This window comes from Macrobrachium nipponense, chromosome 20 (genome assembly GCF_015104395.2).
Source record: "Macrobrachium nipponense isolate FS-2020 chromosome 20, ASM1510439v2, whole genome shotgun sequence".
Lineage (NCBI taxonomy): Eukaryota > Metazoa > Arthropoda > Malacostraca > Decapoda > Palaemonidae > Macrobrachium > Macrobrachium nipponense.
In genome coordinates, this window is record NC_061089.1 from 14,853,399 (window position 1) to 14,872,912 (window position 19,514).

The following is a 19,514-nucleotide window of genomic DNA, read 5'->3' on the forward strand; positions in this document are numbered from 1 at the left end:
CTGTTCGAGTTGTGATTTCTACACCACAAACTGTTATTATTTAGATATATTATATGTATTTTTTCTTTTTTATTTATGAAAGTAAAGAAACTTCTGTTCAAATTGACCACATCATTTCGACTAATTTTACAGTTTCAAAATTTCAGACACCAAAGTACAGTAATTGAAGATGGCTTCAAAACAACACGAAAACCAGTATTCTATTTTAAAAATAATACATATACAGCAAGAGTTAAATCCAAGAGTAAAATCACATTTTACTACCACAAAGTATGCTTTAGATGTGGGCAAAGACTTCTTAATGATCCAGTCATTCTATAGAATAAAAACTGTCAGTGTCATTATGTACATAAATACAGGCAGTCACCAGGTTATGGTAGTCTCGGTGTATGGCGCATTTAACCTTATTCTATGGTTTTACTGCACTCTAAGAGCCATTTATATACCCGAGGACTGCCTGTACTCTAGCAATCCTATCATAACTATTAAGAACCCACTAAAGTGGGCCCTCTGTACTGTGGACCCCCTGTATTCGCTCTCCGGACTCACACATTTGCGGATTTCTCTCAGGAACATTTCCCCGCATTGTTCAAGGAAAATTAACATATTCGCGGTATTTTTCTATGAGAAATACCCACAAATTCTTTTTTTTTTTTTTTTCTTATCAATTTCATCATAAAATGCACTTTTTCTGATAAACTTAAAAAAAAAAAAAAAAAAAAACAGGTATAAACATTTTTAGTGGGTTTTTCTTGAGTTTTATCTAACAAAATAGGCAGCTTAAAGCATCTTTATAGGGGTTTCAACTAGTATTCGCAGGGGTCTGGTACACATCTCCCACAAATACAGGGGAACACTGTAAAAAGAACTAAATTCCACAGGACTTACTTCTGGGAGTTTGCCGAGATAATGTACTTGAAGGAGGAGGCATCAGCGAAAAATCATCAAAGTCAGTAAAATGGAGACCTTCCACAAACTCTGGGGTTTGAAGGGTCACCCTCGAAGGCCTGTGTGCAAAATTTTAAGACAATAAAAGTGACGAGTGTTTGTAGTATGGCAACTTTCTCAAAAAGCAAAAGTGGTGTACTGTATGCAGTACCATGTCCTGCAAAACTAAACCAATGAATGGAAGGGAATATACAATTTAGGGCAAAGGCCAAGCACTGGGACGTAGGAGGTCACTCAGCACTGAAAGGGTTATGGGAAGTAGAAAGCTTTACGTAAAAGGAAAAGGGAAAACCTTGCATTTACACAATAGAAAAGTTGTTAGGAGAGGGTGGGATGAAAGGAGTTGCAGCTAGGAGCCAAAAGGATGTTGCAAAGAACCTAAAATAATCCCTACTGCACAATACATGAGGTGCACTAACAGCACTACCCCCATACAGGGTAAACCTACGTTCAGAATATCCAAACCAAATACTGCATGAGGCTAATATTTACAATATCTTGAATTACCTACTGACTAACATGTATGAAACTTATGAGAATAACAAGAATGAAGAAATGCATGATCAAAATAGACCAATGCAATTCTGGATTGCAAATTGCAAAGCCCATTTTCTTATATTAATGACATTGTTGCAATAAAGGTATATACAGTAATACATACATAGGTTTTCCATGTGTTCTTGGGAGCAACTTATGTTTCATAATAAAGGGATTTTGACATAGGAAAAATCTATTTCTGGGCGAGGAAGCCGTGTCGCCCAGTAAAATATGTTCCTTTAGCGCTATTTCTAAGGTAAATTATTGCTAAAATACCAGAGAACTGCTAAATTGGACATGCCAGAATATTCTGACTCGCTCACCCTTCCTAAAAGGGTGTCGGTATGAATCTGGGGCGAGTGCAAAATACTACCACAGCAGCCTCTCCAATTAGCCTTTTCCACATCAAAACCCCTTAGAAAAGGGGAGCCGTGCTACGGCTCACTCCCTGCTACCGCGAAGGTAGCGTCAGGGTCGACGTACCTGCAGATAGCATTCTAGCTTGGTGACTAAGTAGGGTGGGAAAGACAGGGTAGGATTTCACTGGGCGACACGGCTTCCTCGCCCAGAAATAGATTTTTCCTACGTCAAAATCCCTTTTCTGGGCTCAGCCGTGTCGCACCATGAAATTGTACCAGAGAAAACACCAAGCTAAAGACATGTAAGTTAAACGACAATTCAAAAATAAAGGGTTGAAAGTGAAAAACTAAAAAATGTGAGAATATAATAAACTAAGATACACAGTATAAAAATATATCATAGCCTTAATAGACACTATATTTAAAGGCTAAAAATGTATATAAATTTCAGTTACAAAAATACAGATTTAAATTGTAATACAATAACAATATGTACAAATAAAACTTAAACTAAATATGAACATCATAGTATGGGCTGAGGTAGCTTAGGTAGATTGTTAATGAGGCTGGCGGAAAGAAAATGAGGAAAAATTAAAGCCACTGCAAATTGTTCATGCTGTAGCAGGGGACACTGATCTGCCCACTGCTACTGTCGGGTATTTAAGAGCCTCCAAGGACTTAAGGTAATGGCATTTAAAAACTGAGGGTGACTTCCAACCAGTGTACTTTTTAAGATCATCAAAACACATATATTTGAAAAGTTAATAGTTGTTGCAATAGCTCGGATGTCATGCACCTTTGGAAATGATCCTGAATTAGCTTTCTTTATAAAATACAAAATTTGTTGCCTTATGCCCTTTAGAGAAATGGTTCCCCCAGCTTCCCTAATGAAAAACGGGCCTTTCGAATGGCCAGATGTCCTAGAAAGGAAATCCTTCAGTGTTTGCACAGGGCACAATGATGGATCCTGCGGAAGCGGGACAATATTCCACGGCGACCACCTATCTAAAGGGTCCTCATTCTTGGCGAGAAATGTCTGATCTGGTGAAAGCAACACGTCCCCCGAAGGTAAAAATTCTATATGACCTGGGTCTCTAGATAAAGCTGACAACTCTGAGACCCTAGCACCGGAAGCCAGATTTAACAAAAATAGTGTCTTACGCAATAAGGACTGATAATCACACACCAAGTTGTCTGTATCCGAAGCGAGCTCAAGTACATTGTTAAGCAACCATGACACTGTCGACGGTCTCTGTACAGGCCGAAGACGTGCACAAGCCCTCGGAATAGAGGTGAAGTAAGACTCAGTTAAATTGATACCAAATCCGATCTGGAAAATCTTTTTCAAGGCTGATTTCGTAGTTGTAATTGTGCTAGCCGCCAAACCTTGTTCAAATAAACTCCTGAAGAAGGTGAAAGCTACATTAACTGACATATTTTGGATATTGGACGCATTGAGGAAAGCCGCCAATTTCTTAACTGTTGAATCATATTGGCGGAGTGTTGATTCCCTTTTGTCTGACTCCAAGAACAAAATATTTTCTGGGTCTATGTCCTCACCCCTCCGTCCTGCAAACTTCATGAAATCCATAAAGTTAGGGTTTTGTGAAGACCTGAGGAATCGAACACAGTCTTCGTTTGTACTTTTTGTGACAAGCTCGAGTTCGGAAGAGAGTGAGGACGGAGACCCAATTCTAGAAGAAGAGGAAACCAGTTGCTCTTCAGCCAATGTGGTGCTATGAGTGCCACTTGACCCTTGAATGACCTCAACTTGTTTAGAACCTTCAGGAGAAGGTTCACTGGAGGAAATAAGTAAATTTTCTGCCATTGGTTTCAATCTATGGTCAGAGCGTCCGTAGCGTAGGCCAGAGGGTCCAGGTTGGGGGCTACGTAACATGGGAGTTTGTGGTTTGCCTCGGTAGCAAACAGATCCACTTCCAGACCCGGTACTATGCTGCAAACCTTCTTGAAAGACTTCCAGTCCGGTGACCATTCTGATTCCAGTGGGACTGAGCGAGAAAGTGCGTCCGCTACTACGTTCTGAACTCCTGCCAGGTGAGTAGCTGACAGATGCCAGGTGTTCTTGGCCGCTAGAGAGAAGATTGCTATCATTACGTGGTTCACATGGCTTGATTTTGAACTGCCTCTGTTTATGCAGTGCACTACTACTGCACTGTCGAGAACCAACCTGATATGAGTCCCCTTTGGCGGGCGAAGTTTCCTCAACGTAAGAAACGGCCATAGCCTCCAGGACACGTTGATGTGGAGCTTCTGGAACTGAGTCGACCACATCCCCTGAACCTTCTCGTACTGCGAGTATCCCCCCCAACCCGTCAGAGACGCATCCGTATGCACCACTACGGACGGAGGAGGAAATTGCAGCGGAATTGTCTTCGCCAAGTTTGATGCCTTCGACCAAGGCCGAAGAAGTTTCTTCAGGATGGCTGGCAACGGAGCAAGCCTGTCCCGGAACCTTGCATTGGCCTTCGAACGCCAAACTCGATTGACATCCTTGAGTTTGGCCTTCAGCAGGACGTCTATCACGGAAGCAAACTGGAGAGAGCCCAAGATCCTCTCCTGGACGTCTTTTTGGATTTCAAGAATTGCCTTGTCGCCTTTGCAATCTCCTTTCTCTTTGCCGATGGAATGGAAAGAGTATGCGAATCCAAGTCCCATTGGATACCTAGCCACTGGAACCTTGACTCTGGGGACAGGCGGGACTTGCCCCTGTTGATTTTGAACCCTAGGTGTTCTAGAAAAGTCATGACCTTTTTCGTGGCTTTCATACACTTGTCCTTGTCCATCTCCCACACAAGCCAATCTTCCAGATACGCTACTACCATTATACCCTGAGACCTTAGCTCCTGCACCACCGACTCCACTAGCTTCGTAAAAATCCTCGGGGCTATATTGAGCCCGAAGGACATTACTTTGAAGGAGAAGGCTTCCTTCCCTAATTTGAAGCCTAGAAACGGACGGAAGTGCCGAGCTATCGGGACATGATAGTAGGCGTCTGTAAGATCTATAGAGGTGGTGACGGCCCCACGGGGAAGTAAGGTTCGCACCTGAGAGATGGTCAGCATTTTGAACTTGTCGCAACGAATGTACAAGTTTCAACGGGACAAGTCTAAGATCACCCTTCTCTTGTCGGTGCCTTTTTTCGGAACACTGAACAAGCGTCCCTGGAACTTCAGTTTCCTGGTTCTCAACACTGCTCCCTTTTGTTGGAGAAGCTCCTGGGAGTAGTCTACCAACTCCTGTGTTGGTTCTTGATAGAAGGTGTTGGGTGGAGGCAGACCTTCGATCCAACTCCAGCCTAGGCCCCTGGATACCATGCTTTTTGCCCAATTGCTGAACCCCCAACGATGACGAAAGTGGTACAGCCTGCCTCCTACCTGAGAGTCCTCATTGAGAGGATGAGGGTCTTGTCCCTCTTCCTGTTCCTGAACCTCTAGCTCGGCCGGAGGCTCTGGTTCCGCCACGTTGGTGAAAGGAACCCCTTGCTCTGCCACTTCTCCCAAACCTGTTAAAAGGCTGAAATGCCTAAGACTCAAAGGTTGGGTTAAAGGCAGGCGACATTGCGTACAGTGTTGGAGCTTGTTGGGTAGGAGACGGGGCCAACAGAACCAATTGATGCTGAGGCTGTGCCTTGGAGGTCGAAGGCTGTGGTACGACTAAAGATTGTTGTTGAGCTGGTTGGAAAGGTTGGAATCTCCTTTGTTTCTTCCTTGGCTGCGAACCTGAGGACGACGACTCTGGTTTCCTTTTATTTGGAATACTCCAGCGTAACCTGATGCTTTGGTTCAGGCGTGCTGCCTCATGCTGAACCTCGTTAACCACCGAGGGCGGGAATAGATCTGTGCCCTAAATTGAGGAAGCCAGAAGCTTGTTCGGTTCATGCCTAATCGTAGCTTCGGATAGGACATGCTTCCTGCAATTTCTCCTAGCCACCGCAAAATCATACAGATCGCATTGCATGCTCAACAGTAATGACTTTGCGATAACCTTAAACGGTGGCTCCTGTGCGTACTCAAGAGCCGCCGTCTCGGTCATCACTAATGAGTTAAGAGACCTTGCAAGACGTGACCTAGCATCGAACTCTGTTTGAATTAGAGCATCCGACAGCCTAGGAAGGCGTTCACTGAACATAGTGATTGCACAATCTAGCTTAAGCTTCCCCACAGAGAAGGTTGCCAGCAGATCTACCCACAAATCCTCCCCGCTCAGAAGAAGCAGAGATGTAGGGTCTGTTTCTCTAAGCTGGGGCATGGGCTCATCACGTGTCACTGCTTGAAGAGTAAGCTCCGCCACCTTAGTTGTAAAAGGTAACGGGTTCTCTTCGTCTGTCATGAACATAGTGAACGGGCCTCTTGAAGGCCGTGATCCTAGTGTTCGCGCAGTTCCACTCCTCCAAACTGCAGACCCATGAATGTTGAGCCTGGTCCCTGGAAAGGATGACAGTTTCCTTTGGAACCTTATCCTCCCTAACAAGAGCAGCCTCCGTAAGCCGGACATAGCCGATGAAAGGGTACAGCAGCCTTCTATCGTTAACATCACATTTATGTACGGGAGCGAAGTTCGCTACCCTCCAAGGGTTACTGGGATGAAAGGGAGGGAGAGTGGAACCGTCCGGCATACTCTGGCCTTGCACTAGGTTGGGCCGAACCTGCTGCACCCTGCTGAAGACCCGCAATTAGAGACTCCTGAGCGCCCAGTCTCTTAATCACCTCCTCAAACCTTGCTGTAACAGTACTGACTAAGGATCCTAGGTTAGTGACCTGTTTTAAAATATTCGTGTTGAACAGGTCCTGCCCAGCAGGAGAGGGATCCCCCTTCTCCTCTGGTACCTTATGAGGTATCAGGCCCTTAGAAGTTGATGGTAAAGGGCTCGAAGGGGAATGGTAAGATTTCCCCTCCTTTGACCTTGGTTTAGAGGGCTTCGACAGAGACTTCTGCCTGGTTTTAGCATCTCCGGTATGGGATGTCAGAACATTTTTAGGGAGGTTGCCATATGATGTTTTTGGTACTGAAGCTCTTTTATGCAGTGTTTTTGCCTGAAGTTTTTTCACTTTAGGTATCACCGAGGAGGGTTGCAACCTAGAAGGAGGCAAACCCCCGGTGAAACCCTGGAATGATCTAGAAGAAGGAGAGGAAGAGTTAGAAGTACTCAAGGAATGACCTTGAGGACTTAGAAGGCTAGCCTCATCAACGCTCTTACCAATACCCATATCATTGTTGCGATACCAGTTCTTGAATAGTATCAATTATGGGAGCTGCAACTTCTGGGACCACGTAGGCGGTTTGTTTCCTTGCCGGGAAGATTAAAGCCGCCATGTCCTGGGAAAGGAGGTAAGGTTTCGACTTCCCAACATTCCGTCCAAACCCTCCTACCCAAGCCTTGAGGGTGGAGAGAGCAGCATCCCTTGCAGACTGATCCGCCTGTAAGAAATAAAATATGTTAACCTTGAGCTTAACTTACTATGCTATCGGAGACGATAGGGCTAAAAGTTCAGTAAAATACAATATTACTACACAGACCACATTAAAGGTAGAGGCACAGGGAACGGGTGACTTACCGAAGAAGTAACAAGAGTTACCAACTCGTAGCAATTAAAGCAGTTTTCATGATGCCATACCACGGAGTTCTCTCACAGCACAGCGCAGGGGGCATGGCCCCGGCAAACATCGTGCCCACAAGGATCCTGGAGGACGGCATTACAGCCGGGAACCAGACATTGGGTGGCCTGTAAATATAATGATACATGAGTATCGCCATGTAACAAGATATGAGTCGCTCAAGGAAAAATGATATTGAGCCGGAGTGACCCGGACTAAATAAAAATATGCATCCCAGGAACTCGTGCTAAGCGCATAAAAATCAACACAGAACCGTGGTAGCCAGGAGGACAATACATTTCGGGTAACCTGGAACCTCATATTGAAGCTACCCGATCAGGGAGAATCAAATACAAAGGCGCTAGCAACGGGCTATCCCAGGCAGCAATGAACCTGGAGGTTCAAAGAACTAATAAAACGAAACAATAAATAAATAATAATTCTATATTATTATCTCCGCCTAAGAAGGTATAACCTTCCAAAAACAAAACCCTCGACGAAGCCGTAGAGGCTGGAACGAAAACCCGCCATGGGCGGGGAGGGAATGTCTAAGGCGGGCGGGTGAAAACATTCAGAGGCGGGAGAAGCCGAGCACGCTCAGACTACCGCCAACTCCGAAGAAGGTCGGCTGAGAAGCGACACCCACCAACCTAAGGTCTGAGAGGCCCCCCTTCACACCCCCCGCAGACTTGGGTCATCCGTCAGCGACAACCTGAGCGAGAGAAGCACCCACTCAGTGGGGGCCCCGAACGGAGGGGGAAAAGGGGGGAGGGGTCGGTAGGGGTGACGATCATGTGACCCAGCGGCTCCCCGTGATTACTGGATTGCGAGGAAGGCGCAGGGGTAGGCTAGCCGACACGATCACCCAAAGGAAAACATACACAAATAAACAATAAATACTTAAAAGTAATGTAAAATCATGCACTAACACAGGGGGGGGGGGGGGGGGGAACATGGGAAGGGAAATGAACACAAAACTAAAAAAATACCAAACAGCCAGGTATGGCCACCCAATAAGGATGTCCCTAACCAGGACAAAACCGGAATGGCCTAATGCCGTAACGATATAAGTAAACCGAACGGCAGAGGTAGGCATGATAACGAAAAAGAAATAAAACAAAATCATAATGAAAAGTAGTAAAACTATAACGGTGGGTACCCGATGAGGCACGAAACAAAGACACGTGCTCGAAAGGAAACCCCCGTGGAAAGCACAAAATAAACAAAAATATAAACAAGCATATACACGATCGACAAAAATTGCCATCCAAGAAAAGGGAAATAAGAGCACTGATATACAACTCGGTTCACGAAGTATGGAAGACCACGCGAAACCGAAACGACACCAAAAAGAGACGCGTAATGGTGGCGCCCAGCCTCGTCAGCGAAGGCGACGCCAGACAAAACCCTAAATAATAGGACCACAAGGGTCAAAATCACTCCCTAAATAGTGCCGAACAAAAAACCAGTACTTAACTTGGATGGGGGGGCAGATTGATGATCCATAGCTAACAAACATAAGCCAAAAAGGCAGATAAAAAAAGAACGCAAAAATAACGTGCAGCTCTCCTAAAGGCTATCAAAGGAATGTCGACCCTGACGCTACCTTCGTGGTAGCAGGGAATATGCCGTAGCACGGCTCCCCTTTTCTAAGGGGTTTTGATGTGGAAAAGGCTAATTGGAGAGGCTGCTGTGGTAGTGTTTTGCACTCGCCCCAGATTCATACCGACACCCTTTTAGGAAGGGTGAGCGAGTCAGAATATTCTGGCATGTCCAATTTAGCAGTTCTCTGGTATTTTAGCAATAATTTACCTTAGAAATAGCGCTAAAGGAACGTATTTCACGGAGCGACACAGCTGAGCCCAGAAATGCTAATAAGGAGAAGAGCCCTTCTCCGACGGGCAGAGGCAGTGAAAATAACGGCTCTTTCTACGGCATTCAATTCATGTAGTAGTCTTCTCTGTTCGTCCTGCATTCTTCTTTCCTTCAGCGCGTAGCTGGTATTTCAAGTTTCCTAAGACATATAAAGTTCTCTTGTTGTCTTAGACAAGGAAACTTTGTAGTATGTCCTTAGGAAACTATACACCAGCTACACCCGGATGAAATAATTGTAAGACGAATGGAGAAGACTACATAAATTCAGACATAGAAACAGCTGTATTTTCAATAATATAAATTTTCATAATAAAATTTATTATTTGGATACTTACCTACTGTTAAATTAGCTATATCTCCCCACTGATTAGGCGAGTCGGTGTAGTTTACCTGTTCTCCACCAGGTGTGTTTCGAATGTTTTAGCTTGTCAGAATTCTCCTTGACAGCCCACTAAGTTGTGGGGAGGCTGGGTGGGTCTACTTTAACAGTAGGTAAGTATCCAAATACATAAATTTTATTATGAAAATTTATATTAGTATTGGAGATGAATCTTACCTACTGTTAAATTAGCTGATTCCCACATTAAGAAGAGGATGGCGGGTAGTGCAGCTTGACAAAATTCCGCTCAGCCATTCGAGCTAAAGGTTTCTTATACAAAACCCAAATCATTCTCACCTGATCTGGAATCCTTGGTGCATTTTACTACCACCATTCAGGGAGCAAGGCTCTCATACGTATGCAGCAAAGAGTAGCCTTGAATAGAAAACCGCTTTGATTCAGCCAGCATGAAACGCAAGCGGTATGAGGGACCCCTGTGCCTGGGTCCAAAAGCCCTATCAAACGACAGTCACTTAAAATGAATACCTTTACAATATCAAGGTACGCTCCTATACAAAATTCGTACCTTCACGCTCCTCAAAATATTAAAACCCAGGGATTTAATCAAAAGAGCCTAAAGAATTGCTCTTTTTCGGTTCAAGAAAAGACTACTCACTACTAGTAGCGGATTAAGGGCTTTACTGTTTTCAAACACAATTCTGTATACTTAAGGTAGTGATCAGGCAAAAACTGAATTGTACTTCTACTGTGACACATCAATCCTATTCTGGAGCGACAAATTGACTGAACACTAAATGAAGTTGCAACTGCTGCTCACATTATGAATGTTTAACTTCAATAAGGTAGAAGATATGGAGCTAGTTCTCATACACTAGCCTATCCATTATGTCAAAGAGGACCTTGTGTTCCTTGACAAAGTTTCTAAAAATCATAACACAAAAGGTTAACTTTGCCTCTTCCATTCTAGGTTTTCTAAAACCACAAAACAAAAGTTAACTTTGCCTTAAGTTTAACCATTGGTAAAGGCGTTATAAGTTTATAAGAATCCCAACACAAAAGGTTAACTTTGCCTCTTTCAGGCTTAACCTTCACAAATACATTCTAAGTTTTCTAAAACCACAAAACAAAAGGTTGATTTTTGCCTCTTCCAGGCTAACCTTTGACCACAACATCTGTTTTTCTTAAAACCACAAAACCAAAGGTTAATTTTGCCTCTTCCTCATTTACCTTTGACAAAGATGTTCAAGGTCTCTAAAAGGATGATAAAAATGTTCTAGGTTTAACCTTTAAATTTAAATGGCCAACAGGATAGAGAAGTTTCCTCTTTCCCTGCCCCCTCCCCCCCACAAGGGGTTAGATTGGAATTCTTACAGGGAACTGTAAAGCATAGCCTTAACATCACCCTCAGCTCTTAGGCAGAAAGCTAAAATAGCATTCCCTTACACCAGCTTAAAGAAGGGTGTTGACAGCAAATTTACTTATTAACCACAGCTAAATAAAAGGTTTTACAGTAAATTCAGATAAAGTTTAAACCCTCATCGATACTCCAGAGAGAGACTGATATAGAGATGAAGGGGCTTCAATCTCAACACCTTACAGTGCTGGTCCTCAGCAAGATCTAAAAGTACTTGATGCAATACTGAGGAAAGTACGTATGGAACGATAACTTTCGAAGTAGACAGTGAAGAGTTTTATCTCCTCTAAACAGAAAATATTGACGTCTACAAGGTTCCAGTGCTGAAAATTCCTCCAGAATGGTACCCTCAGCAACACACAGACCACTGCTTCTGACCCCAGGCCATGGCAGTTTTAAATTAAGGACAGATCCTATGATAACTTAAAAATCTTATTATTGGGAGGGGACATTCTAACCTCTCCAAGCAGTTAAAGAGATGCCTACGTCAATGGAACTGTATGGAATTGTGTAGTTGTAGTAGAGTTGATTTCTTCTCAACGGAAGAATGAGAAATCTACCAAGAGCATTGGAAATTCTGAAAAGTTTTCCCCTGAGGCTACAAGGGCTCTACAGGAGACTAAGCAATTCTTGAACATGAAATTGCTCAATCGAATTCAGTAGATACAAGGGGCAGGCCTATGAGTCTGAATTAGGCAAAATTTCAGGAAACATCCACTGCTCAAGCCCAGGGCCAACAAAGTATTAGTAATCATTCGGCTGTCCCTGTTCATTTACATGCTAGGAAGCTAAATGAGTGTTCCTTAAATCCACCCAAGTGCCAAACTTATGGATGTCAGGGCCCTTGTAGGCAGCTGTTCTTCCTGAATCCCCAATTGCTAAAACACTGTCCTTCCACAGGATGGATGATCAAACCAATATGTTGTTTCATTTCACTCAAAGCAGCAAATTTCCCACAAAGACTTTGTTTCTGACCAGGAATAAACCTGCTAAGCATCCTGATGTCTTTCCACTGCCCTGACATCTAAAAAGTTTTACCAGGTGTACTTGACCATTCTGTTGCATGAAGGTTAATGACTAGTTAAACTCTGTGTTGCATGACAGAGGGAAAAGACCAAAACTTGAACTTAGAACCAAATGGACGATTCCTGGTTAAAGTTTCCCTCCTACAGTCCTGGAGCCAAAGTTGGTTCTGGATTACTTACAAATTTAATTAGAGTTATTTGTAAGTCGTAATTCTTACGCTGAAACCATACATTAATTGAGCATGATTATCTGAAAATAACCCATAAGGCCATGTTTCCTAATGAGGAAAAACCCTTACCATATAGGAAGTTTCTTACCGGTCTAAAATCTTCAAGCAGCACATGCCTATTCATTTTGACCGACAAGCATGCATAATTAAATATCATCCCCATAGATAAGGATGGGGATATAAAGAATTAACAATGTAGAGCATAGAAATTGGGCCAGAGGAAGCAACAGGTCCTTGGCCTTTGGAATACTGTTGACAGAGTGGGCTAACTTGAATAACTTAATCAGAAGTGTCTTGCTCCTAAAGTCGACACCATCTACCAATGGGCAACTCTTAAAGTCGACACCATCTACCAATGGGCAACAAGTCCCTGACATAACTTACAGAAGGCTGCACACTAACCCAAACAAAGTGCACAGAACAGCAATACCTTCTAGTAAAAACCCTTTGAAGGAATTTGCACGACTGGATGTATGGTAAGTGGAATGAATACATTCTGCATGTGTACCACAAGTCTGCCCATTGTTTGGAAAGGCACTAAAACCATGCTAGAAAACCAACAAGTATATGGGCAGACACTTACTGTTATTCAGTCTCCAAATGTCCAAGAATATCTCCAATTACTTATGGGTGTCTTCCTAAAGAATTACCCTTGGACCATCATTCCCTCTAAATTCAATCTCCTACTAAAAGAGACTTATGAGAGACCTCTGCTGAAGACAAGGGAAGCTATAAGAAGGAGAATAAACCAGTGGAGGACAATCACAAAGAATCACAACTGCCCTTCACCGTCTCCATCATATAACATGCTGGTCCCAAGTCTCTCCATGTATGTTAGGAGGCTGCAACTGTCCATATCCCAGAACCTGAATCTGCACTTATCCCCTAAAGGCATAAAATAAGACTACCAATAGATAATCCCGAACTGCATAATCAGACAGGAAACGAAAGTGTTCTCACTTCTTCCAAACAGAGTGAGTATAATCATGAGGGCATTACCCTGCAGCATCAGAAAAAGTTACTTGTTTCCTCGCTAAAACTTCCGCTGGGCGGGCGTCTCCACCTCTCTAAGAAGTCGCAGAGACGAGACGTATATAAAAGGTAATAACTCAAGCAGACTGAAAATCCATCAGCATGTCTATCAGTCTCGAGTTCATTTCCCCACAGGAAAGAGAAAGAAAGCGAACCTCCTATTAACCCTTAAACGCCGACTGGACGTATTTTACATCGACATTTTTTGTCTCTCGGGTGCCAACTGGACGTATTTTACGTCGACATACAAAAGTTTTTTTTTAAAATTCGCGGAAAAATACTTTTAGGCCTACCAGCCGAAAACTCTTGAATCACGCGCCTTGGGGGATCCTGGGAGTTCACGGATCAAGGTGTTGTTTTGTTTACAATCGTTACGCAGGCGCGCAAGCGCGAATTTCTTTCTTGCCGCACTAAAAAGTATCTGTGACACATCTCAAAAATTATTTCGTCACTTTGACATAATTTTTGTACCATTTTAAATTAGCCGTTACATGGAGTATTATATATGAAAATGTGCGCATTTTTATGTAGAATTTATCAGTTTTGAGATATTTTCTTATAAATAACAATAAGTGCCAAAATTTCAACCTTCGGTCAAATTTGACTCTACCGAAATGGTCAAAAAACGCAATTGTAAGCTAAAACTCTTATATTTTAGTAATATTCAATCATTTACCTTAATTTTGCAACTAATTGTAAGTCTCTAGCACAATATTTCGATTTATGGTGAATTTATGAAAAAACTTTTTCCTTACGTCAGCGCGGTAACTCTTCCGAAAAAAATCATACATACGATTGTGGTAATGTTTGCACCATTTTAAATTAGCCGTTACATAAAGTTTTATATGAAAATGTGCGCAATTTCATGCACAATACAACTAAAAACAACCCATGGTTGTAGCTTTTATCAATTTTGAAATACTTTCATATAAAAAATGATAAGTGACAAATTTTCAACCTTCGGTCAACTTTGACTCTACCGAAATGGTCGAAAAACGCAATTGTAAACTAAAACTCTTATATTTTAGTAATATTTAAGCATTTACCTTCATTTTGCAACAAATTGGAAGTCTCTAGCACAATATTTCGATTTATGGTGAATTTATGAAAAAAATAACATTTTCTTTAAATCCGCGCGGTAACTTCCGAAAAAATCATACGTGCGATTGTGGTAATGTTTGCACCATTTTAAATTAGCCGTTACATAAATTTTATATGAAAATGTGCGCAATTTCATGTAGAATACAAAAAAAATAATTGAAGGTTGTAGCTTTTCTCATTTTTGAAATATTTGCATATAAATCACGATAAATAGAAAAAAACCACGTTCTGTCAACTTTGACTACCGAAAATGGTCGAAAAAAACGCAATTGTAAGCTAAAAACTCTTACAGTCCTAGTAATATTCAGTCCTTTATCTTCATCTTGAAACAAATTCGAAGTCTCTAGCAAAATATTTAGATTTATGGTGAATTTAAAAAAAAAATCTTTCCTTCCCTCCGCGCGCGGATTCTCCGCCACAAATCTCCGAAATGCGTACGTACCATTCTCGGAATATTTGCTCCGTTTCATATTAGGCATTTCATAGTTTTATATATGAAAATGTGCGCAATTTCATGTAGAATAAAACAAAAAATATTTGAAGGTTGTAGCTTTTCTTATTTCCGAAATAATTGCATATAAAAAGAAAAAATTAATATATATCATAAAAATTTGACATTCGGTCAACTTTAACTCGTCAGATATGGTCGAAAACTGCAATTGTAAGCTAATACTCTTACAGTATAGTAATATTCAATCATTTGTCTTCATTTTGAAAGAAATTGGAAGTCTCTAGGACAATATTTAGATTTATGGTGAATTTTTGAAAAAAATATTTCTTTACGTCCGCGCGTTACGAATTCATGCATTATTTTGTGATAATATTTTCTCTATGTTGCTTTTATTGTTTTACAATGTGTTATTACCGCCAAAATGATCGCAATTTAGTGTAAAATTACACGGAAAAAAAGTAACTTGTTACCTTTAACCGTTTTGCGCACAGCGCGATTTGAATACAATTATATATGAAATTTCGTTTTTGCGCTATCATATATCGCATTATTTATATATGATAATGATAATTCTTTTCATTTCTGATGGTTGCATACTAAACTTCAGGCAATGACAAAAAAAGGAGCCAAAAATGAACTCTTAATCTTGAAAACTAAGCGCGCTGTGATTTTTTGAAAAAAATATTATTTCCGCTTCCGCGCTCACTCTGAAGCACCTCCGGCACACGGGAGACATTTTTTTTTTTTTACCGCTTCGGCGTAAGAGGGTTAAAGATGGTTAAAGGACCAATATGCGTTGTACAGCAAAAGTCAGCCTTCGGCTCTCCGCGACTTTAAAAGACAAGACGACAAGCCAAGGGAGACAAAGGGAGATTGTGTCAGAGGACGAGAAAAGTTACGAAATGCTCTCAAATTGGAGAAAGCGTTGGTTCTCTTCTCCACTATTTAAGTGCGCCAAAATACGCTAAGACAATTAAGATATATTCTCTATGTGGCCTCTATCCTCAACAAAATGAGGATACAGCAAGGCGTATTGTGGTAGCAAACACCGACAGGCCCAAATGAGTTCCTCCAACTCCATTCAAACTGCCGACAGGAGGTAAACAAAGAGCTTAAAGGATTGCTCTTTCTCCGCAACCCTTGGTGACAAAAAGCGACACTTGTCGATAAGAGGTGACAGCAGCTGAGTGCTGTATCGAATCCACGACGACTCATTGAGAACAAGACAGTTTAAGTGACTCGGGACTCGGCCAAGTCCGCACTCAGCACGAGTCAACTGCATTCACACGAGTCAACAATGTCCACAGCAAGGTTCCCCGATGTATCAGACCAAATTATCGTACCAAATCTCTTCAAATGATTGTATTTTGATTAATAATAGTTTATCGTACAATGGTCAAATTACCATACTTGTACGATAATTATCGTATGTCTGGGAACCCTGGTCCGCAGTCCGCACTAGTCGACAGGAGGAGAGAGAACGAGGCGCCAAAAGTGGAAGGCAGTGGGAGAGGAGTTACAACAACGCTCCCGCCTCGTCCGAAAGCGATCGTACATACTTGAAAGCATTCCTATATGAAACTAAGTAAGAAATCTCTGAAGCTAGAATAACTTGCCAAGAACTGTAGATACTACAGACAGTGTAGACTTGAAAGAGAAACATTAATCGAGGCAGTAGTAAGATTTGCCGATAGCCGAAGAGGAAGCACGCAAAGAACAAACACAAGCATTACAAAGAAAAATTATATTGTTATGATACAATAAAGTTTCATACATACTTACCTGGCAGATATATACATAAATATAGACTCCGTCGTCCCCGACAGAAATTCGAATTTCGCGGCACACGCTACAGGTAGGTCAGGTGATCTACCGGCCTGCCGCTGGGTGGCAGGACTAGGAACCATTCCCGTTTTCTAATCAGATTCTCTCTTCCACCTGTCTCTGCGGGGAGGCTGGGTGGGTCTTCAATCGTAATATATCTTGCCAGGTAAGTATGTATGAAACTTATTGTATCATAACAATATCATTTTCATACATTCAACTTACCTGTCAGATATATACATAGCTGATTGACACCCTTTGGTGGAGGGCAAGAGACAGCTAACTACTGACTAGACAGGTAAACAACATATGTTGTAGGTATTTATAGACCTTGGTTCCTCTGTGTTTCTAGACGAAGGGTCGACTTCCTAGCTATTGCATAGGAGTCTGCTTCGTCTCAAGAGCCTTAGCAAGATAGTGATCTGTGGCCAAGAGTTCTTGTGGGTCTACCGATGGGGTCTTATCCACTTACTCGGTCGAGCCTAATTGGCATTTGTCAATGGGTGCTAATCTGCTTATATGACAATAAGCCTATGCCTATTGGCATAACTAAGGAGCGCAACACCGATCCCGATCACCTGTTCCTAACATGAGGGTTCGCGCTAGAATTAAAAAAGATTTATCCCCCAAACTCCTTTCAAACCTCAATAAAATTCACTAAGTTAAAATAAATTCAACTCATTATTAAAGGATCAGTGTCGGCTCCTTATCCCAGCAACATATCTGCTGACACGTATAAACCAAGAGAGAAGGATCTCTCGTAGGTTAACTTGACGTCCTTCGTGTAATGAGCAGTCAACACATCGTTGCATCTCTCATATGTTAAAGCTAATATGTCTTCCTGACATATTGTTACGAAAAGAACAAGAATTTGCAAAAGCTCGCACTTCATGAGCTTTTAAATCATCAAGTCACTTATGAAGTGCTTTAGAGATCACCATTGTTTCAAAGAAGACTAGGACTTTCTTTGAACTGGATCTCATCTGGATGAAGCCTAGAGCCTGGTTCACAGAGGTATCGGAAGAGGACAGTTTCCCCTTTCCATCTAGCACGATCTGCAGCAACTCTATGTCTTTAACATATTTGAAGGAATTATCAAGCTTCCCTTGAAAAATCCTCTCATTCATATTTACTTCTGGTCAGTCTGCACGCAGACAGACTCAGAGTGGATAGTTTTTTCAGGTCCAATATTTATAATAGATTCCGATTAAATCTCTACTCTTAGAAAAACCTTCCGACACATGCTGAGAGAAGAACGTGACCTCTGTGAATCCAACCTTTTTATTGCCAAAATGATGCATTCATCTTCTTCCTTTGACGCCCATTTATCTTAATATCTGTTAAGAGTATATATAACTAGGGGAAAAAAAGACTAAAGTTTATTCCCCTATTTATATTAAAGATGGCGTATCTTGATACCCTCCTCTTGTTTTTTCGAGGGAAAAGGGAAGTAATCTATAAGAAGCTTGTTCGTCTTCTACCTTGCGAAGAGATCTGTGAATACTTTCTGCAGGTTCTCACAACTCTTTCCAATAAATGTTAAACATGTTAACAGTTATTATCGTTGATCAAGAAGGTTCTCACGGACGTGCAAAATCCCGCATCGAACCTGGTAAGGATCGTTACATTCCGTGTCTGTTTCCAAATAGGTTAAATCGTGCTCTGCCGAATTAAAATCCTTTATAATACCGTCACATTGTGGTAAACAGCATTCATCTAGGAAACTCTTGTATGGATAGTAGGAATTCTGTAATTAACCACGGTGTGTGCATAAGGCTTAACCGTAACCGTTATCTTAAGGTGAATTTTCTACTACATTCTTTCCTCGCCGAGGCAGAGAGAGATCCTTAGCAAAACGAATACGATGTTATTCATGTTTGCCTAAAAATCCCCTCAATTCGTGGTTAAGTCCCTGATTGTAGGGTGAATATACGGTGAACCATTCGATCCCTTAGGAGAGAGAGATGTAACCAACAGCTCACGACCGAGAACCGGATGGTACTGAATTGGCTTACAGTTACAGCCATCTCGTTCACTGCCTGGCTGCATTCATTCTGAGTTGCCAGTTACTCCCTTCAATGAAGGGATAAAATAAAATTATTCTCGAGCCTAAGAAAGCTCTCAATAATGCAAATTTAAGCCAAACAACCTTTGTTAAATACCGAAGCTGAGTAGGTACTGTCGTAACAAACCTTTTAAGCGAAGTCCTTACTTGGAAAATCCTGTAAGGATATAGATAATTCCGTAGCGAACCAGAAAGGCAACTATGGCATGCGTATATGACTTGTCATTCAGTAGTCATATACACTAAGTCTTCTACGACATTCCTTCCTCTCCGACATGCAGAGAAAGAATGGAAATCTTACTCTCTTCGTTCTTTTCGTCAATAAACCCGAATGGGTATTAGTCGAAAGAGATCGCAAATGACAACCAAGGGTCGAAGAGAATCTCTCCAGCTTTTATTATCTTGGAGATAAGTCCGTATTTTACGCCTTTCTTATCTGGAAGAGCCTCTAATCAATGAATGAGAGCTCATATGAATCTTGTTTAACTTCCAAACGATTGCCCCTCTTTCTGTAAATGGTTGGTTGCATTATTTTTTAGGAGGAGGATGATTTTAATATCCTCTTACTAATACTGAACTAATTCTCACAATTCTGCTCTATCTTCCATTCCTCAAGTTGGGAGAAGATTGAGCAACCGGAAGAGAGCGCTTCCTTTAGAAAGGTGAAGGGCTTTTAGCAGTACCGACTCTAACCTGA

At 41.8% G+C, this 19,514-nt stretch overlaps 1 protein-coding gene across 3 annotated transcripts in view; it reads right to left on the reverse strand.

Moving 5' to 3' along the window:
* Window positions 1-19,514, reverse strand: part of LOC135222243 (titin-like) — a 156,978-nt gene that overhangs the window by 69,570 nt on the left and 67,894 nt on the right. For all 3 annotated transcript variants that reach the window (XM_064260376.1, XM_064260371.1, XM_064260365.1), the window contains exon 4: window positions 889-1,007. In XM_064260376.1, the coding sequence (XP_064116446.1) occupies window positions 889-1,007 (119 nt within the window). The remainder of the gene's footprint in view (window positions 1-888; window positions 1,008-19,514) is intronic.